Below are 15,852 nucleotides of genomic sequence, written 5' to 3' on the forward strand. Positions count from 1 at the left end.
TTTCACAAGTATCTTCACATGAAAAAAAATGCACAATTCACCCTTTCACATGTAATATATGAGAGATGTACATGTGATGATCATTTAAGATCATCACAAGGAGCAGAAGTCTTGCAGCTCATCTACAAGCGCTCACCTTGGTGAATACTCCCTCTTGTGGCAAAGAGAAAGAACTACACTGTATAAAGCCCACAGTGAAAACACATTTAAATATGGCCTTTTTCCGAGCAAAACCGATAAAATAATTATTCCACCTTAACCATTATTACTATACATTTGAAGGTGTCACATGCATACAGTATTTATGACTGTTTCCAAATAAGACTTTAAAAATGACTTATTTTCCAGATCATGGAGCTTGTCCTGCAGATGTACAGTTATGTTCATAATAATAGCAGTGTGTATAAAAAGGTGAGTAAACCTCAAAATTCTTCAAATAAATTGTATTTTAATGAACACAAATGCATTGGGGACACTGCACATTCTATTTCAAAGCCAGACAATTGGAAAAAAGTAATTCAATTTGATAATATTTTACAGAAAGTCAAGAAATATAAAACAAAAAAATAGCAGTGTTGACATCTTTCTTTACAAAACTCAAAAATGTACTGTATAAACTAAGAAAGGCTTGAAGATTCAACTTTCCTGAGAATCATAAACTAATATTTAGTTGCATAACCATGGTTTCTGATAACTGCTTCACATCTGTGGCACATGGAGTCAGTGGTGGACGAAGTACACAGACCACGTACTTGAGTAGAAGTTGAGATACCTAGTGTAAAATATTACTCCAGTAAAAGTGAAAGTGCTCCCTTTAAATGTCGACTTGAGTAAAAGTATAAAAGTACTTGGCTTCAAATGTACTTAAGTATCAAAAGTAAAAGTAATTTGGTGTAATGTAGTTCCAATGTCTTGGTATGTCCTTTATACACTCAATCAAGTCATTTAAGGTTAAAAAGCCCACTAACACCACCCTGAAAACAAAATGTTTTCCATTTGTGATATCTGGTATTGATATCTTTTGAAATTATCATAAGCACATCATACTAAATGGAAATCACCTGATTAGGAATTAATAGGGAGGGGGAAAACCACACTAGACACATATTTCTTTAACTTCCATGTGTTGGCAGGGCAGGCTACTGGACAGCGAAACTTTGTCAAATGAATGCTAATAGAGATATGGATGGAGGAGAAGGCAAGTTGGGACAAGTAGCCAGGTAGGGGGCCGGGCCAAAACTGCTCGACACACGATGTGTTCTGATTGGTACACTTGCGGTGCACGTTCATTTGGACCTGTCACAGCAGCTGGTCATGCATGCATGTTGTGGAAAGGAACATGGAAAGGAACGACAGGTTTTTGGAAAGTAGTTGAGTAAAAAGTAAGATTTTCCTCTTCCAAATGTAGTTGAGTCAAAGTATAAAGTCTCACAAAACAATGATACTCAAGTAAAGTACAGATCCGCTAAAAAGTTACTTAAGTACAGTAACGAATTACTTGTACTTCGTTACTGTCCACCACTGCATGGAGTCGACCAACTTCTGGCACCGGTCAACAGGTATTGCAGCCCAGGACAATTGTACTAGTTCCACAATTCCTCTGCATTTCTTGGTTTTGCCTCATGAACAGCATTTTTATGTCAGCCCACAAGTTTTCAATGGGATTAAGGTCCAGGGATTGTGCTGGCCACTCCATTACTTGAATTCTGTTTGTCTGGAACCATGATTTTGCTCGCTTGCTGGTGTGTTTGGGGTCATTGTCTTGTTGAAACACCCATTTCAAGGGCACTTCCTCTTCAGCATACGGCAACATGACTTCTTCCAGTATTCTGATGTACTCAAACTGATCCATGATCCCTGGTATGCGATAAATAGGACCAACACCATAGTACGAGAAACATCCCCATATCATGATGCTTGCACCACCATGCTTTACCGTCTTCACTGTGTACTGTGGCTTGAATTCAGTGTTTGCAGGACGTCTGACAAACTGTCTGTGGCCCTTAGACCCAAAAAGAACAATCTTACTCTCATCAGTCCACTTTTTAGGCCAGTCAATGTGTTCTTAGGCCAGTCAATGTGTTCTTAGGCCAGTCAATGTGTTCTTTTTAACAATGGGACTTTGCGGGGGCTTCTTGCTGGTAGCTTGGCTTCACATAGACGTCGTCTGATTGTTATAGTACTCACAGGCAATCTTAGATCTTCTTTGATCCTCCTGGAGCTGATCATTGGCTGAGCCTTTGCCATTTTGGTTATTCTCCGATCCATTCGAATAGTCGTTTTTCCTTTTCTTCCTCGCCCTTCTGGTTTTGGCTGCCATTTTAAAGCGTTTGATATCATTTTAGCTGAACAGTCTATCATTTTCTGCACTTCTTTATAGGTTTTCCCCTCTTTTATTAATTTCTTAATCAAAGAACACTCTTCTTCTGAACAGTGTCTTGAACGACCCATTTTACTCCGTTTTTCAAGGACAAATGCACAGCCAGCATATGCAGCTTCATATGCCTTCACAGCCTTGATTCTTAAATACGGGCCACCTGTTTAACACCTTTCTTTTTTCACATAATCAATGACCTCACTAATTGAACTCAGCACTGCTATTTTTTTTTAACACGCCCCTTTCAGTAAATGATTCAGTTTCACAGAATCCGCAGCATGCACGTCATGCCTATTGGGTCTGTTGGTTTTCTATACCTTTACTAAACCGTAAAAGAAACTTACTTGCAGTGTAGAAGTTGAAATTCTAACAAAAACAGTGATTTATCTTGCTAGTGATGTGGGACTGCTATTATTTTGAACACAACTGTATGTATCTTTTGGTGGTAGATGATGCACTGGAACTCCTTTGGTGTGAAAGGGGTATCTGTCTCTACCTGAAGCACCTGAGAGTTATTAAAAAATAAAATAAAAATGTAAATTCTATTTTTTTACATGTACAAATATCGAACTTCATTGATTCCCAGACTCAGCAGAAAAAGTATACAGTACATCTTTTTAGTTATAGCTGGTAGACAACACAGTCAGAATTAGTGAGACAGCAAAAAGGTTTATTTTTAAATAAGAGGACATTAAGAAACAACATTAAGTGCGTACTATACACACAGACAGTGCCTACATATCCACTTACAAAGAATTTAAAGAGTTGGTTAACTTAACCTCCAATCATAAGTACATCATTGCATTTCAGAGATTTTAAATCTACACACACTGATGCCAGGACAGGAATGCCATCAGCATATCAAGTGGGACCAGTTAACCCATTACTACACCACAAAAATATGACAATATAGGACATGGCATGCAAAAATGTTTTTCTGTCACTTGGAATGTGGTCAGAACATATTTTTCTTTTGTCAGACAGCTGAATTACAGCAGGTTCTCAGGTCTTCAGATATAGGATAGATATTGTCTCCTCCCTCCCGTCACGATTAAATGAGCCAAATTAACAGTTGCAAGCAGCCCGCCAGACAGTGAATGAAAGTCCAACCTGGACTGGCACATCAAGTTTACAATTTCATCCACAGATTTGAACATCAGTGTGTCCATAACATCAGCGCTGCTGAACATTGCATTTTATTTAATTTTTTTAATTTTTTTGTGTTTTGTGTGTATTTTGAGATAACAGTGATCATTAAGTATGTTGGCTAAGGGGAGTTATGTTATGCCTAAATGAAAACATCCACCAGTTTTGAACTGTAAACTCATTAACCCACAGTGGATCCACTAACAAAATAGAATAATGTGTTCTTAACAGCTCCTCCAGTTTTGGCTACAAATCATAATTGTTTAATGGAAAACTGTTTCAGATGAAATATCTTCAAAATGGGTGTTAGTTCTTAGAAGAATGAAGTGTCTGAGGAGAAAGCCCCAGCCAGCCTGAATTCATCTCTCATCAACACGCAAAAGAGCCGCTGAGGTAGAGCCTTGGAGTATGATGCTGGACGAGGAACACATGTACGTAACAGGACCTCCCGGCCTGCTGGAGAAGGAAAGTCAGGCACGTTGCTGCTTCCTACAGTTGACTTCTTGTCCTCTGTTCTGGCTGCATGGCTGAAGTCTTCCTCCAGTGGTGTAAGGAGAGCAGCCTAATAGTGCAGAGAATTGAAATGTTACTAACTGGCAATAAAAACTTTGACAGGAGGAGTCTGAGAGCCTTGTCTGTATTTTGAAAAACTTCAGCCTAATGCACCACTTAAACAATGTAAGCTAGTTAAAAGCACTACATTTTCACAAAGAATAACTTTAAAGGCTGAAATCCTTGAAAACACACAATGTGTTGTGTCTGTCTGTCAATACTATCTAACCTCCCTCACCTGTCTGTGACATTACAATTCAGCAGAGTTTCTTTTTTTAACAGCTGGTGACTGAAAGTTTATAGTATTAACATTACTCAGGAGGACATAGGGCATTTGTTGAGGACTATTAAAGCAGCGGATTGATACTCATTTGCTGTGTACTTCAAGCAGAGGATGGTGTATGAAGGACTGAATAACAAAATACCTCTTAGTCTTCTCTCTTTGATCAAAAGAATATAAACAAAACAATAGAAACAACTTATTAAAATGCAATACATTTCAACAACACAACCAGAGCGACCAAAATACGTATAGTTGAGTCAACACCACTGTAAAAAAGTTTCAATTTTCATGAAGGCAGGATTTATTCAGGACTTTATCTTAGACACCATTAATTTTACTTTAATTTTATGAAAGGCTAAATGTGTCAGGGGGCTACGTGCAACTGAATGCCCTGAGACTATCAATATTAATATGTGTCTGACTCTGAGGAGGATAAGAAAAAGCCAATTTTTCCCACTATGTTGTTATATGGTTGGGTATGAAACCTCAATATTGTTGTAACAGAAATAGGTTTTGTTGGTAGATATATTTTTGAATCCTGGAGAAAGCGACACTAACTTTTCCCCTCTTCTTCCAGTCTTTATGCTAAACTAAACTAATTCAGACATAAGATTGATGTTCATCTGGAATCTCACTCTTGAAAAAACGTTGAATTATTCATTTAGACCACATTTTTGCAAAGTTAAGACTTAAGATTTCATTTAGGTATGTCAGGCTGTTATTGTATGTCTGCTGGTTTTAAGAAAAGTTTAACACTTCAAGTAAGCTATCACAAGAAGGATGATAAATCAGCAGTTTGTTGTAGTGTTATTTTAAGTGCCATGGACTGTCTGATTGGTGCAACAGGTCTATTAGACTAGTCCACAATTATGAAGGTGGTGGCCAGGGGCACCACCTTCGTAAGAAGGAAAAGATTTTTACTTAATTGGTTGTTTGATTAGCCAATTTATAAATCAATAAATTATTCTTGTTTAAGTTTTTAACACTAATTTTATCACTTTCATGGTCTGTGTGGTTTCAGGAGACACAGAGGGGAGAAAGTCAGAAATGTGTCTTTTAGTTTATGATCGCGGTCTGTGTAACTCTAATCTGATGAGTCTCTCCGATGTATTATGACGTCCGAAATCTGTCTTTCGTTACTTTTATGTAGTTCTTGTCACTTTTGGTTGCTCCATGGAATGTTAATGTTAATGTTAATGTTTGTCCAAGGGAGAGACCCTGTCAGTCTCAAACCTGGTCCAATTTACTCATCTGAGGGTCAAAGGTGACTCTGACCAGATGATGTTCTGAGCTGTACTGATGCTGTGTCCGCTACACTTCTATTCAATTCTATTGACTGGAGCTATCTCAACATTTCAGAATGATGGTTCAGGAGGATGATGACCACTGTGGTTCCTGGCTGAACTGAATTGTTGCAGTTTAACAGTGTGATAATTTTGGCTTCTTCAGATCAGATTAACAGTAATAGTAGACCAGTAATATAAAAAGTACCCTCCATGTTACTGCTGTTAGCTAGAAATGTTTACATATAAACTTGGTTACTGTTTTTAAAGACCCGAGTCAATCTCAGCTGAAATTATATTTAGTCTATAGAGGTGCAAAGTGGGAGGGCCCAATGATATGGAAGTATGTCATCACATATTCTGTGTTTGCGTTTGTATTAAAATGAATGATATGCTATACAGTACGAAATACTCAAATGTGAACGACGACCAAATGACTGGTTAAAGAATAGGGGTCAATCCTGAAAATTAAGCCAAGCCCCTTCGCACAAAATGGCTGGAGACAACAGTCTCTGTCTTCTTGTCTTCACTCAGTTTTACTTTACTATTACTTACTTGGTGCTGGGCGGTATGACCAAAAATGTATATCGCGGTATCACGGTATATGACGTTTTTTTTTTTTTTCATGCCTAATCAGGTGTTCACAACACCTTCTACTGGTTGAGAGAGGAACTACTAAATCTACTGCAGTAGATTGATTTAGGATTGACTATTTTAGTGTCATGATGAGTGAATATTGTAGAATTTCACACTAGTAGTAATATCATAACTGCCAACACTGTTTTTCCCGGGTTTCTCCCGTATTTTAAACTCTAGTGTTGTGTCGTTCGCGAACGTGTCGTTCGAACGAACAAATCTTTTGAGTGAACGAAGTGAACTGAATCACTTCATGAACTGATTCGTTCCTTTCTCAGTTCAGTTCAGTTGAGCTCAGCCGCGAGCATGGCTGCCGGTCGGGAGTGGAACTGCCGCGACTCACTCACTCGTTCACTGCGAACGAATCACTCAGTGAACGACAACACTGACACAGCGCCACTTTCAGCACAGTACGTGAACGAGATTCATGTCCTCAGCATGTCGTTCAATGATTCGTTCGTGAACGTGATTCGCCGTCATTCAGTTCATGATTCAGCCCACTTTCAGCACAGTACGTGAACAAGATTCACATCCTCAGCATGTCGTTCAATGAATCGTTCGCGAACGAATCAGTTCGCGAACTGCTGAAAGTGGCGCTGTGTCAGTCACTCACTGACTCAGGGCACTGAGGGCTGAGGAGTTGATTCACGTTCAGTACATGTACTGCTAACATTAGTGCTGTGTTGCTAACATCAGTGTAGCATCATGTTATGTTATTTTACTGTGCACAGAGGACACTTTCACTCTGTAATATTTTTAGTGCATGTATAAGCAGCGCTGCGTCTCCCGCGAATGATTGTATAATATAGTCCTTGAACGCACCGTCCCTCAGTAAGTGAACGTGAACCTCAGGGCTGAATCATGAACTGAATGACTGATTATTTGGCTGTTTATCAGTTCAGGGAGTTGGAGAGCACTGAACAATTCGGTGAACGAATCTTTTGAATGAATCATTTTAATGAACGGATTCTAAAGATTCAGTACAGTAAAAAGAACTGCCGTTCCCATCACTATTAGACTCATCTTCCGCGGCCCTCCCGTTTTGTCTTTTCTCCCGGGAATCTCCCGTAATTTACAGTCCCAACTTTGTTTGTTAATGATAAATAAGAAGAGCACAATAACAAAGGTTTTATTTTGAAAGCTTAAACCGGAAGCCACCGCAGCTCCATTAGTTTGACAGAAGCTGAAACACACACAAAATATTTTTAACTGTAAATAGAAGTGCGCAGCTTTCCGAACGTTGTGTAATGTAATACACCAGTATGGCGGTACATTAAAAATTCATATCATCATGAAAATATACACCGCTATTTGGTGTGAAACGGTATACCACCCAGCACTATCTTAAATTACTATTCCTCTATTTTTGCTTTATATTTTTATCAATCAGCTATAATCTCTTAATTATTTTTTTTTTGCGGCGTAATTCAAAACTTAGTTATGCACTAGATTTTTGTAGTCCGCAAGCTTTTGTGCCTTCAAGCTGAAGCCTAACTCTATTCTTTTTGATGCCTTTTTGCTAAAGTCAACCAAAGACATTTAATACTTTTGATTTGATAAGTTTCGTTATGTTTGACGGACTTTGAGAGTTTGACGCTCGGCCAGCTATGACTTTTTAAGTTAAACATTGAGCAAAGAACTAAGTCAAATCAGTTGCGCTCATCACCACCAAAAGCATCAAACCATCTCACGTGCTCACTGCCTGGATCTCAGAGACAGCCTCCAGAGAGCTAATCCGTAATGAGCAATGGCCCAGGCCAGCTGACTGGTACGGGACCCTCCTGTGTCCAACGAGATTACATCCCACTGAACTCCTTCAAAATCACAAACGCGGACAGCTGACGGTTCGTCTTCTGATAAGTAGCCTGACTAAACCATCTATCATTTAATCATTAGTGTTAGGTTAAGAGCTTAACTGAATTAAACCTAAAGTATTCATTCCCTTTAATCCCTTTTCATATCATAACAGTAGAACCCAAAACCTCTGTTTAATTCCACCATTAATCATCATCTTTCCATTCAGTAGAACATATAACATATAGTCATTTGTTTATTCCTTTTGTTTTGTTCATTATTCACATTTAGCCTTTATTGATTGTTTAGTTAATAAACCCCATATAATCATATTTGTTTGTGTGTGTGTATTGATTTGGAGTGAATATGAGGACGGTCCCTGACACTGGAGAATTCATAACTTCAGAAATTTGACAGATTTTTCAAAATGTATTGATTTTGTTAAAATCTAGTAATAAGCCAATTAGTAAGAAAAGAAGATATTTCCTCTTAAACAAAGAGGTGGTGCCCTGATAACAAGAGTTTATAAAAAACATCCAAAATTGATACAAATGTAAGGCACTATGAGGGGCCTCCCTCTTTCATGGATAGTGCTGACACATCCCTGGTTGATGAGCCTTCTTTCCCCACTTTGCTGGTGCCAACAGATTAGGGGAGATGATGCAGGTGCAGTGGTAGGTGAGGTAGAAAGGCTGAGCAACATTTATCTCAGAGCATGATTTAAGAAGTCCTTCAAGAGAGTAAACTGCTGAAAAACAAGAAGCTCAGATAGCATCTTTGGATATGTCCTCAAGGTTCAGACCAAATAGCTTCAGTGTTTATGGCCTATAACCTTGGTGGCTTGCTCCTGATGATTGCGCCAATGGTGTATGTATATATGTATGAATGTTAGATTGCTCTTGATGAGCAGAATGGCACCCTGTGTGGTAGCTCCTGTCAATAGTGTATGAATGTGTGTGAATGAATGAATGACATGTAGTGTTAAAGTGGTTAGGGTTAGGGTTAGGATTAAGTACAGTCCATTTACCATTCCATTTAACCTCCCCCCAGCGCAGTCCGTTATACTTATATGTCTCAAGATATCCACGATTATCCCCATGCCCTGCTTATCCCTAAACCCAGAGCTCTGGGTCTGAACTCCTTATGCAACTGGCTGTAACCTACATTTTATGACAGGCAGTCTTTTGGTAGTGTGTGGGCAGTCACATTTCATCCACTCTGACATTTTACATCAGCTTTCCTCAAGGATGTGTCCTGAGTCCCCTCTGTACTCCGTATACACCTGGCTATGTAGAAACTCATAACTCAAAATATAGTGACATTTGCTTATGATGTGGAAGTGATCTCCAACAACAACTACATGGACAACCTGTCACAATTATAATCGGACAATATCTGTCAGGAAGCCTAATAATGGGGAGGGGACAGGAGCTTTAAATATCTGGGGGCTTCACATAATTGAGGACCTCTCAGGGACTACACACAGACTGACATCCTGGTGGACTAGTTAGTGTAATCAGCAGTCCTGAGGACATATACCACATATGCTGCTGGCTGAAAGCAGGTGAAATGGTTAGGGACAACAGCTAGCCCAACTATGCTCTCTTTGTGTTACTGTCAGGGAGCCAATATCACAGTCCTACTCCCCATTGGGGGCAATTTGGGTTTAAGTATCTTGCTCAAGGACACATTGGCATGTGGACTGGAGGAGCCAGGAATCGAACCGGTGATCTTCTGATTGGTGGACAACTGCTCTAGCTCCTGAGCCACAGCTGCCCCATGAGAAGGAAGAGAAGAAGTTTGTTTCGTTCAAGCTGTCGGGCTCTTTAACATGGAACTTGCATTAAAACTGTACTAAAAAACACTGACATAGCAATATACCATTTCACTACACATTCTAAATGTGACAAAGATCGATCTGATTTTATGTTATTGCTCTTGCGTGGTTGCTCATTGGTGGACCATGCTGTTGCTAATGTTGCTGTTTTCTCACTGTACAAGTCCACCATAGATTCTGGATCTGAATCAAATTATCCTTGGGTCTACTCAGACCAGGTCTGATTACCTTTGGGTCACAAGGGATTCATTACTATGAGCTATTCACTGTAACATGGATCAATAATATATTATTAGGGCCCGAGTGCTGACCAGCGTGAAGCCCTATTGTATCTGTCAAGATTATCCTCTTTATTTTTCTTCTGACAAAGTAACAGCCTTTTATCTGTCAAGATTATCCTAGTTATTTTTCTTCTGACAAAGTAACAGCCTTTTTGACCCCCTAAACGTGCCCCAAAAGTCACCAAAGTTTGCATGCAAGCCAAACCTGGCGAAAAATTTGATATTTTATGGTTTGCATAAATGGGCGTGGCAAAATGGCTCTCTAGCGCCCCCTGCAAAATCAATAAAATCAAGCCCCTCGCCACAGATTGACATAGAGAAACGAAACTCGGTACACATGTTCATCATGTCAAGACGCACAAAAAAGTCTCTTGGACACATACCATAACACCAACAGGAAGTCGGCCATTTTGAATCAAATTATTGATTTTCATGCCGAATTTGGCATCATATTTGAACAAACTAGTCCTAGAGATTTCATCCCATCCACTTCAAATTCACACAGAGTCATCTTGAGACATTGGAGATGAAAAGTTATCAAAAGCTTTTTCGCCCGTCATTCCTGGTTGCCGTGGTGATGCGGCGAATTTCGATGTCTCACCATGAAATTTCAAACCCTCATAACTTGACTCCACATGGTCTGAGCTTTTCCAAATTTCAGATGCTTGTTCAGTGTCCTGGTCTGAACACATGTACAGTCTCATATTTAGTGACAGTCATAGCGCCACCTACTGGCAACAGGAAGTAACTTGCTTCATTCTTTCACTAATTACTCTCATAATTGTAAGTATTTACACCTGAAATTAACTCAGCTGAGACATAAGACCTTGGTGATGCTACATTCTCCGACTGAGCCGCAGCCCGACATGCGTGGGTGCGCGAGGGCCCGTTCATCGCTGCTTGCAGCTTTAATTTTTATTATTATTATGTTCTATGACATAAGTTGAAGATGCGACTTTACAGACAGTGATCAGAAACCTTTGTTTATACATACCACATAAACCCAGTCATAGCTGCCAATTTCAGCTGGCATGGACAACAAAGATGCCATCAAAGACATCAGACTGATTCATTCAAAAAGTTTAGTGTGTATACTTAAATGTAGTTTTTCTGTAATCAAGATTATGTAACCACAATATGATGTTCACATACACAAAAAGAAACACACACAAACACGCACACACACACACACACACACACACACACACACACACACACACGCACACGCACACGCACACACAATGAGAACAGACAAGCAACCTACTATCCACTATCTTGCAGGACTGCTATCTAGGAGGTAAAATGCTATGCATACCTCTGACCTACTGTATTCTATTTTAACTCCTCTCCCATTTACAGGCTTCTTCAGAGGAAGGAAGATGGAAGCTAAAAACATAATCTAATGAAAGGTATGACACCTTAAACTCTGATCAGATACAGTGCTCAAAACAATTAAGGCAACACAATCATCACAGTATAACACCAAGTCAGTTAAACTTCAAGGATATTAATTTGTCCATTTTGGAAGGACATGTGATTGTGAATCAATTCCCCTGCAATGAAAGTGGCAACAGGTGCAATGGAGAGGCAAAAGCAAGACAACAAAAAGGGAATGGTTTTGCATGTGGTGGCCACAGACAATGGCTCTCTCCTTATCCCTCCTGACTGATTCCTTCTAGTTTTGTGTTCTGTTAGTATCCTTGTCACTACTGGTAGCCTGAGGTGGTACCTGCAGCCCAATCAGGCACAGGTAGTCCAGCTCTTCCAGTATGGCACATCCATACATGCGCTCACAAGAAGGTTTGCTGCGTCTCCCAGCACAGTCTCAAGTGCATAGGAAGATAACAATCATAACAAAATATTGGTGAAATGAACTAGTTTCGCGGCAGATAATGCGTTATAAAGAGGCTGCGCTTCGGTGCCCCGTGTACAGATATACACGGAGCTCCACTGGAGCTAATTTCGTCCGAACGATTCCAAATGACACCAAAGTTGTCTGAATACGGACTTTGGTGGGTTGATGATTTTGACCGTTGTTATGTCATTTTGTTCTCAACAAATTTTTTTAACAGGGGTGGAGAACTGCTGACCTGATAATGTCGGGCAGTGGAGCACTTCAAGGAACTCCTAGACCCAGTCAACATGTCCTCGGTGGAGGAGGCAGAGATGGATGATCCGGGGGAATCTTCATCCATGTCCCTGGCAGAGGTCACTGAGGTAGTTAAACAGCTCCTCAATGGCAAGGCGCCGGGGGTGGATGAAATTCTCCCTGAGATATTGAAAGCTCTGGACATTGTGGGTTGTCATGGTTGACCTCTTCAATATCACATGGAGGACAGGGACAGTGCCCATGGACTGGCAGACCGGGACGGTGGTCCCCATTTTTAAAAAGGGGGACCGGAGAGTGTGTTCCAACTACCGAGGGATCACACTGCTCAGCATAGGCTGCTGGAAAGGAGGCTCCGTCCGATTGTTCGATCAGGAGGAACAATGCAGATTCCGTCCTCGCCGTCGAACAATGGACCAGCTCTTCACCCTTGCAGGGTTACTGGGGGGGCTAGGTTGGAGGCTTACAACCGTGTCCCTCGGGGACCCTGTGGGAGGTGTTGCGGGAGTATGGGGTACCAAGGTCGCTGCTGCAAGCCATTTGGTCCCTAGACGACCGCTGTGAGAGCTGTGTCCGCATTCTCTGCAGTTCGTAATTTTCATGAATAGGATCTCAAGGCGCAGGCGGGGGGAGGAGAGTGTCCAGTTTGGGGGCTTCAGAATTGCCTATCTGCTGTTTGCAGATGATGTGGTTCTGTTGGCTTCAACACATCAGGACCTACAACAGGCACTGGGATGGTTTGCAGCCGAATGTGAAGCAGTTGGGATGAGAGTAGTGACTGAAAGAATAAGATCGTGGATACAAGCGGCTGAAATGAGTTTCCTTCGGAGAGTGTCTGGGCTCAGCTTTAGAGATACGGTGAAGAGTTCAGACATCCCAGGAAGGCAAGGAGTAGAGCCACTGCTCCTCCGCATTGAAAGGAGCCAGCTGAGGTGGTTTGGGCATCTGGTCAGGATGCCTCCTGGACGCCTCCATTTAGAGATGTTCCAGGCACGTCTGACTGGGAGGAGACCCCGACGCAGAATACGGTAGAGGCATCCCTTTTGGCCCGGGAACGCCTCGGAATCCACCAGGAGGAGCTGACGGATGTTTGTGGGGAGGAGGATGTCTGGGTCACACTACTTAGCCTAATGTGGCAATAAGTGGCAGAAAATGGATAGATGGATGGATGGAAGATCCGATGTGTGATTCAAGTGTTTCCTTAATTTTTTTGAGTAGTGTAGTTGCTCTGAGTATGTGCTTTATGCACAGATGTATCTATTTATTGTGGTAGGGATGTGTTAATCACGAAGAGGGCCAAGACACAAAGACGCTGACATGGAACTACAGGGAATCAGCTTTCTGTAAGTGCCACACAGGAGCAACAAGACTGAAACTATCACATGTATTAATATTTTGCTGTGCAAACCTCCATGTCACCAAAAATATCCTGCTTTCAAAGCAGGTCACATCAGAGAAACATGAGGGGGAAAAAAATAGAGTACAGACATTTCTGTTAAGATTTGTGTGGTTAGAAAGAGGTCTATTTGTGGTTTAGAAAGGACTGTTTGGGCACTGTCATGTGTGCAGTGATTTTTAGCATTGGAGAAGAATGTGTGTGTGTGTGTGTATTAAAATATTGATTAGTGACAGTTATAGTTAACACTGTAAATGGATTTTGCCACTAGGCAACCCTTTATTTCCATGAAATAATTCATATTTGCACATTTTTGTACAAATGATTAATATTGATGAGGAAATAGTTTCTTGTAGTACACAGAAACCTCCGGAACCCATTATAATATATACTTATTTCTGTCTTACAGACAAAGTCAACTATCCATTTGCAAAGCTCTTCTGGATGTATCATTGTAATGTTCCTGAGGGAATGTAGAGGAATAGGGGTACAGTGGTAGTTGGGGTGAAAAGTCTCATTGGTGGTGGTTACCTCGTCACTGGTGAAGTCAGCCAGCTTGATGTAAGCAGCAGGGGGAGACAAAAAAAACAGTCGAATGGAAGAAATGCACAACAAAAAAAGAAAAAGCACATAATTGTATGTCTGAAGAGGGTTTGAGGACCAGCATGACTCAACAGCATACACAATTGTTGTAATGCTAATAAGACAGACATTTTCAGAATAAACAAGACAAGGTCTGAACCTAGTATATGGCTGGATCATGTATGGTCAATGCTCAAAATTGTGGCCAATTTTTTACAGGGATAGTCAGTGGTACTGTTTATAATCATACTCATGGATATTAAACGTTCATCTGCAATTAGTAGTGGTCACTGTGAGCTTATGCAGCCAAAGCCATGTAAACTGACAATGGATAGCCTAGTTAATACCTGATCTATGCTTAAGTACTAAAAGTGCCTTAAGACAACTTTTGTTGTGATTCGGGCAAATACAAATAAAACTGAATTTAAAAAATGTAACATGTTGCTTCACAGTCTTTTTGAGGGCTTGTTGAGACCTAACCAGGTGTTGTGACAGCCTTCAATCAGAGATGATAATTCCCCAAACAACCTATTTGAGTCACAAGCATCTAATTTTGCTTCTAATTCCAAATTTCAAACCGACTTATATGGAAAATAAGTATTGAACGCGTCATCATATTTGCTGTGAGTATTGAACACACTAAGAAAAAGCAGTACACCAAGGCAAGGAAAGGCAAGGAATCAGCTGAAATCCAGAACTAGTTAGAAAGTAATACTGCCTCCTATCTGTGCACATTAATATCATCTGGGTTAGTACATATAGGTGTGGCCTAAAGGTTTGAGAAGCAAATTTATGACTTTTTATGTCAATTTATCGAACCGGCAGGATGAATCTGGAGAAGCAGCACTTTCCCCTCCTCATTACCACCACTGACATGCCCTTGAGCAAGGCCCTAAACCCCACCTGCTGCAGTGGAGTGCGATCAGATCAGACTATGGTTGTACTGGGCAGCTTCCAGGTGTGAATGTGTGTAACTGTGCGAATGTAATCAGGGCGTTCCTGCAAAAGAGAGCATTGTTCTCAGTTAATTTCCCTGAATAAATAATATAATGTGGTTTTAAATCCATCTGCCAGTTTTTATGTCCTAAAGTGGAGTTGAAACATAATTAAACCTTTGGGAACTCTATAATGATCCTTCATTTGCTTCAGCTGTGATACGTGTGAACAATGGGCGATTTGGGTTTTTTTTAACAAGGGGGATGCAGCTTGTTAACCACCCCACCACCACCAATGTCAGTCGCTCATAAAAACGCTTTGCCTAGCTCTTTTTGGCCATGCTGCTTTTGAACTGCCTCCTCTCTCTCCTCCACCTTGTTGCCCTGCTGCTGCTATCTGACTTTGTTCATTCTCTACAAAAGTAATGACATGAATTTCCAACAAATAGCTTATTTTATACAACACTTGTCTGAACAATACCAGTGGATTTTGTGCCCACATGCTTAGTTGAACTCAACTCAAAGATGAACTTAAAAATGTGTCCTCTCTGACTGATCCTACTATGTAACTGCTTGCTCTCTCTCGTCCTCCTTCACCTCTTCCTTCTGGCCCTACTTTATGACTTTGTCCATTCTATACAAA

The 15,852-nt window shown here is 40.6% G+C and overlaps 1 protein-coding gene across 1 annotated transcript in view; it reads right to left on the minus strand.

The window, feature by feature from the left end:
• Nucleotides 1–3,032: 3,032 nt before the first annotated feature.
• rab3gap1 (RAB3 GTPase activating protein subunit 1) overlaps nt 3,033–15,852 on the minus strand; it is a 308,505-nt gene continuing 295,685 nt past the window's right edge. Inside the window, exon 25 of the mRNA XM_053328440.1 lies at nt 3,033–4,085. Within this exon, the coding sequence (XP_053184415.1) occupies nt 3,837–4,085 (249 nt within the window). The 3' untranslated portion in view covers nt 3,033–3,836. The remainder of the gene's footprint in view (nt 4,086–15,852) is intronic.

Source organism: Scomber japonicus, chromosome 11, assembly GCF_027409825.1.
Source record: "Scomber japonicus isolate fScoJap1 chromosome 11, fScoJap1.pri, whole genome shotgun sequence".
Lineage (NCBI taxonomy): Eukaryota > Metazoa > Chordata > Actinopteri > Scombriformes > Scombridae > Scomber > Scomber japonicus.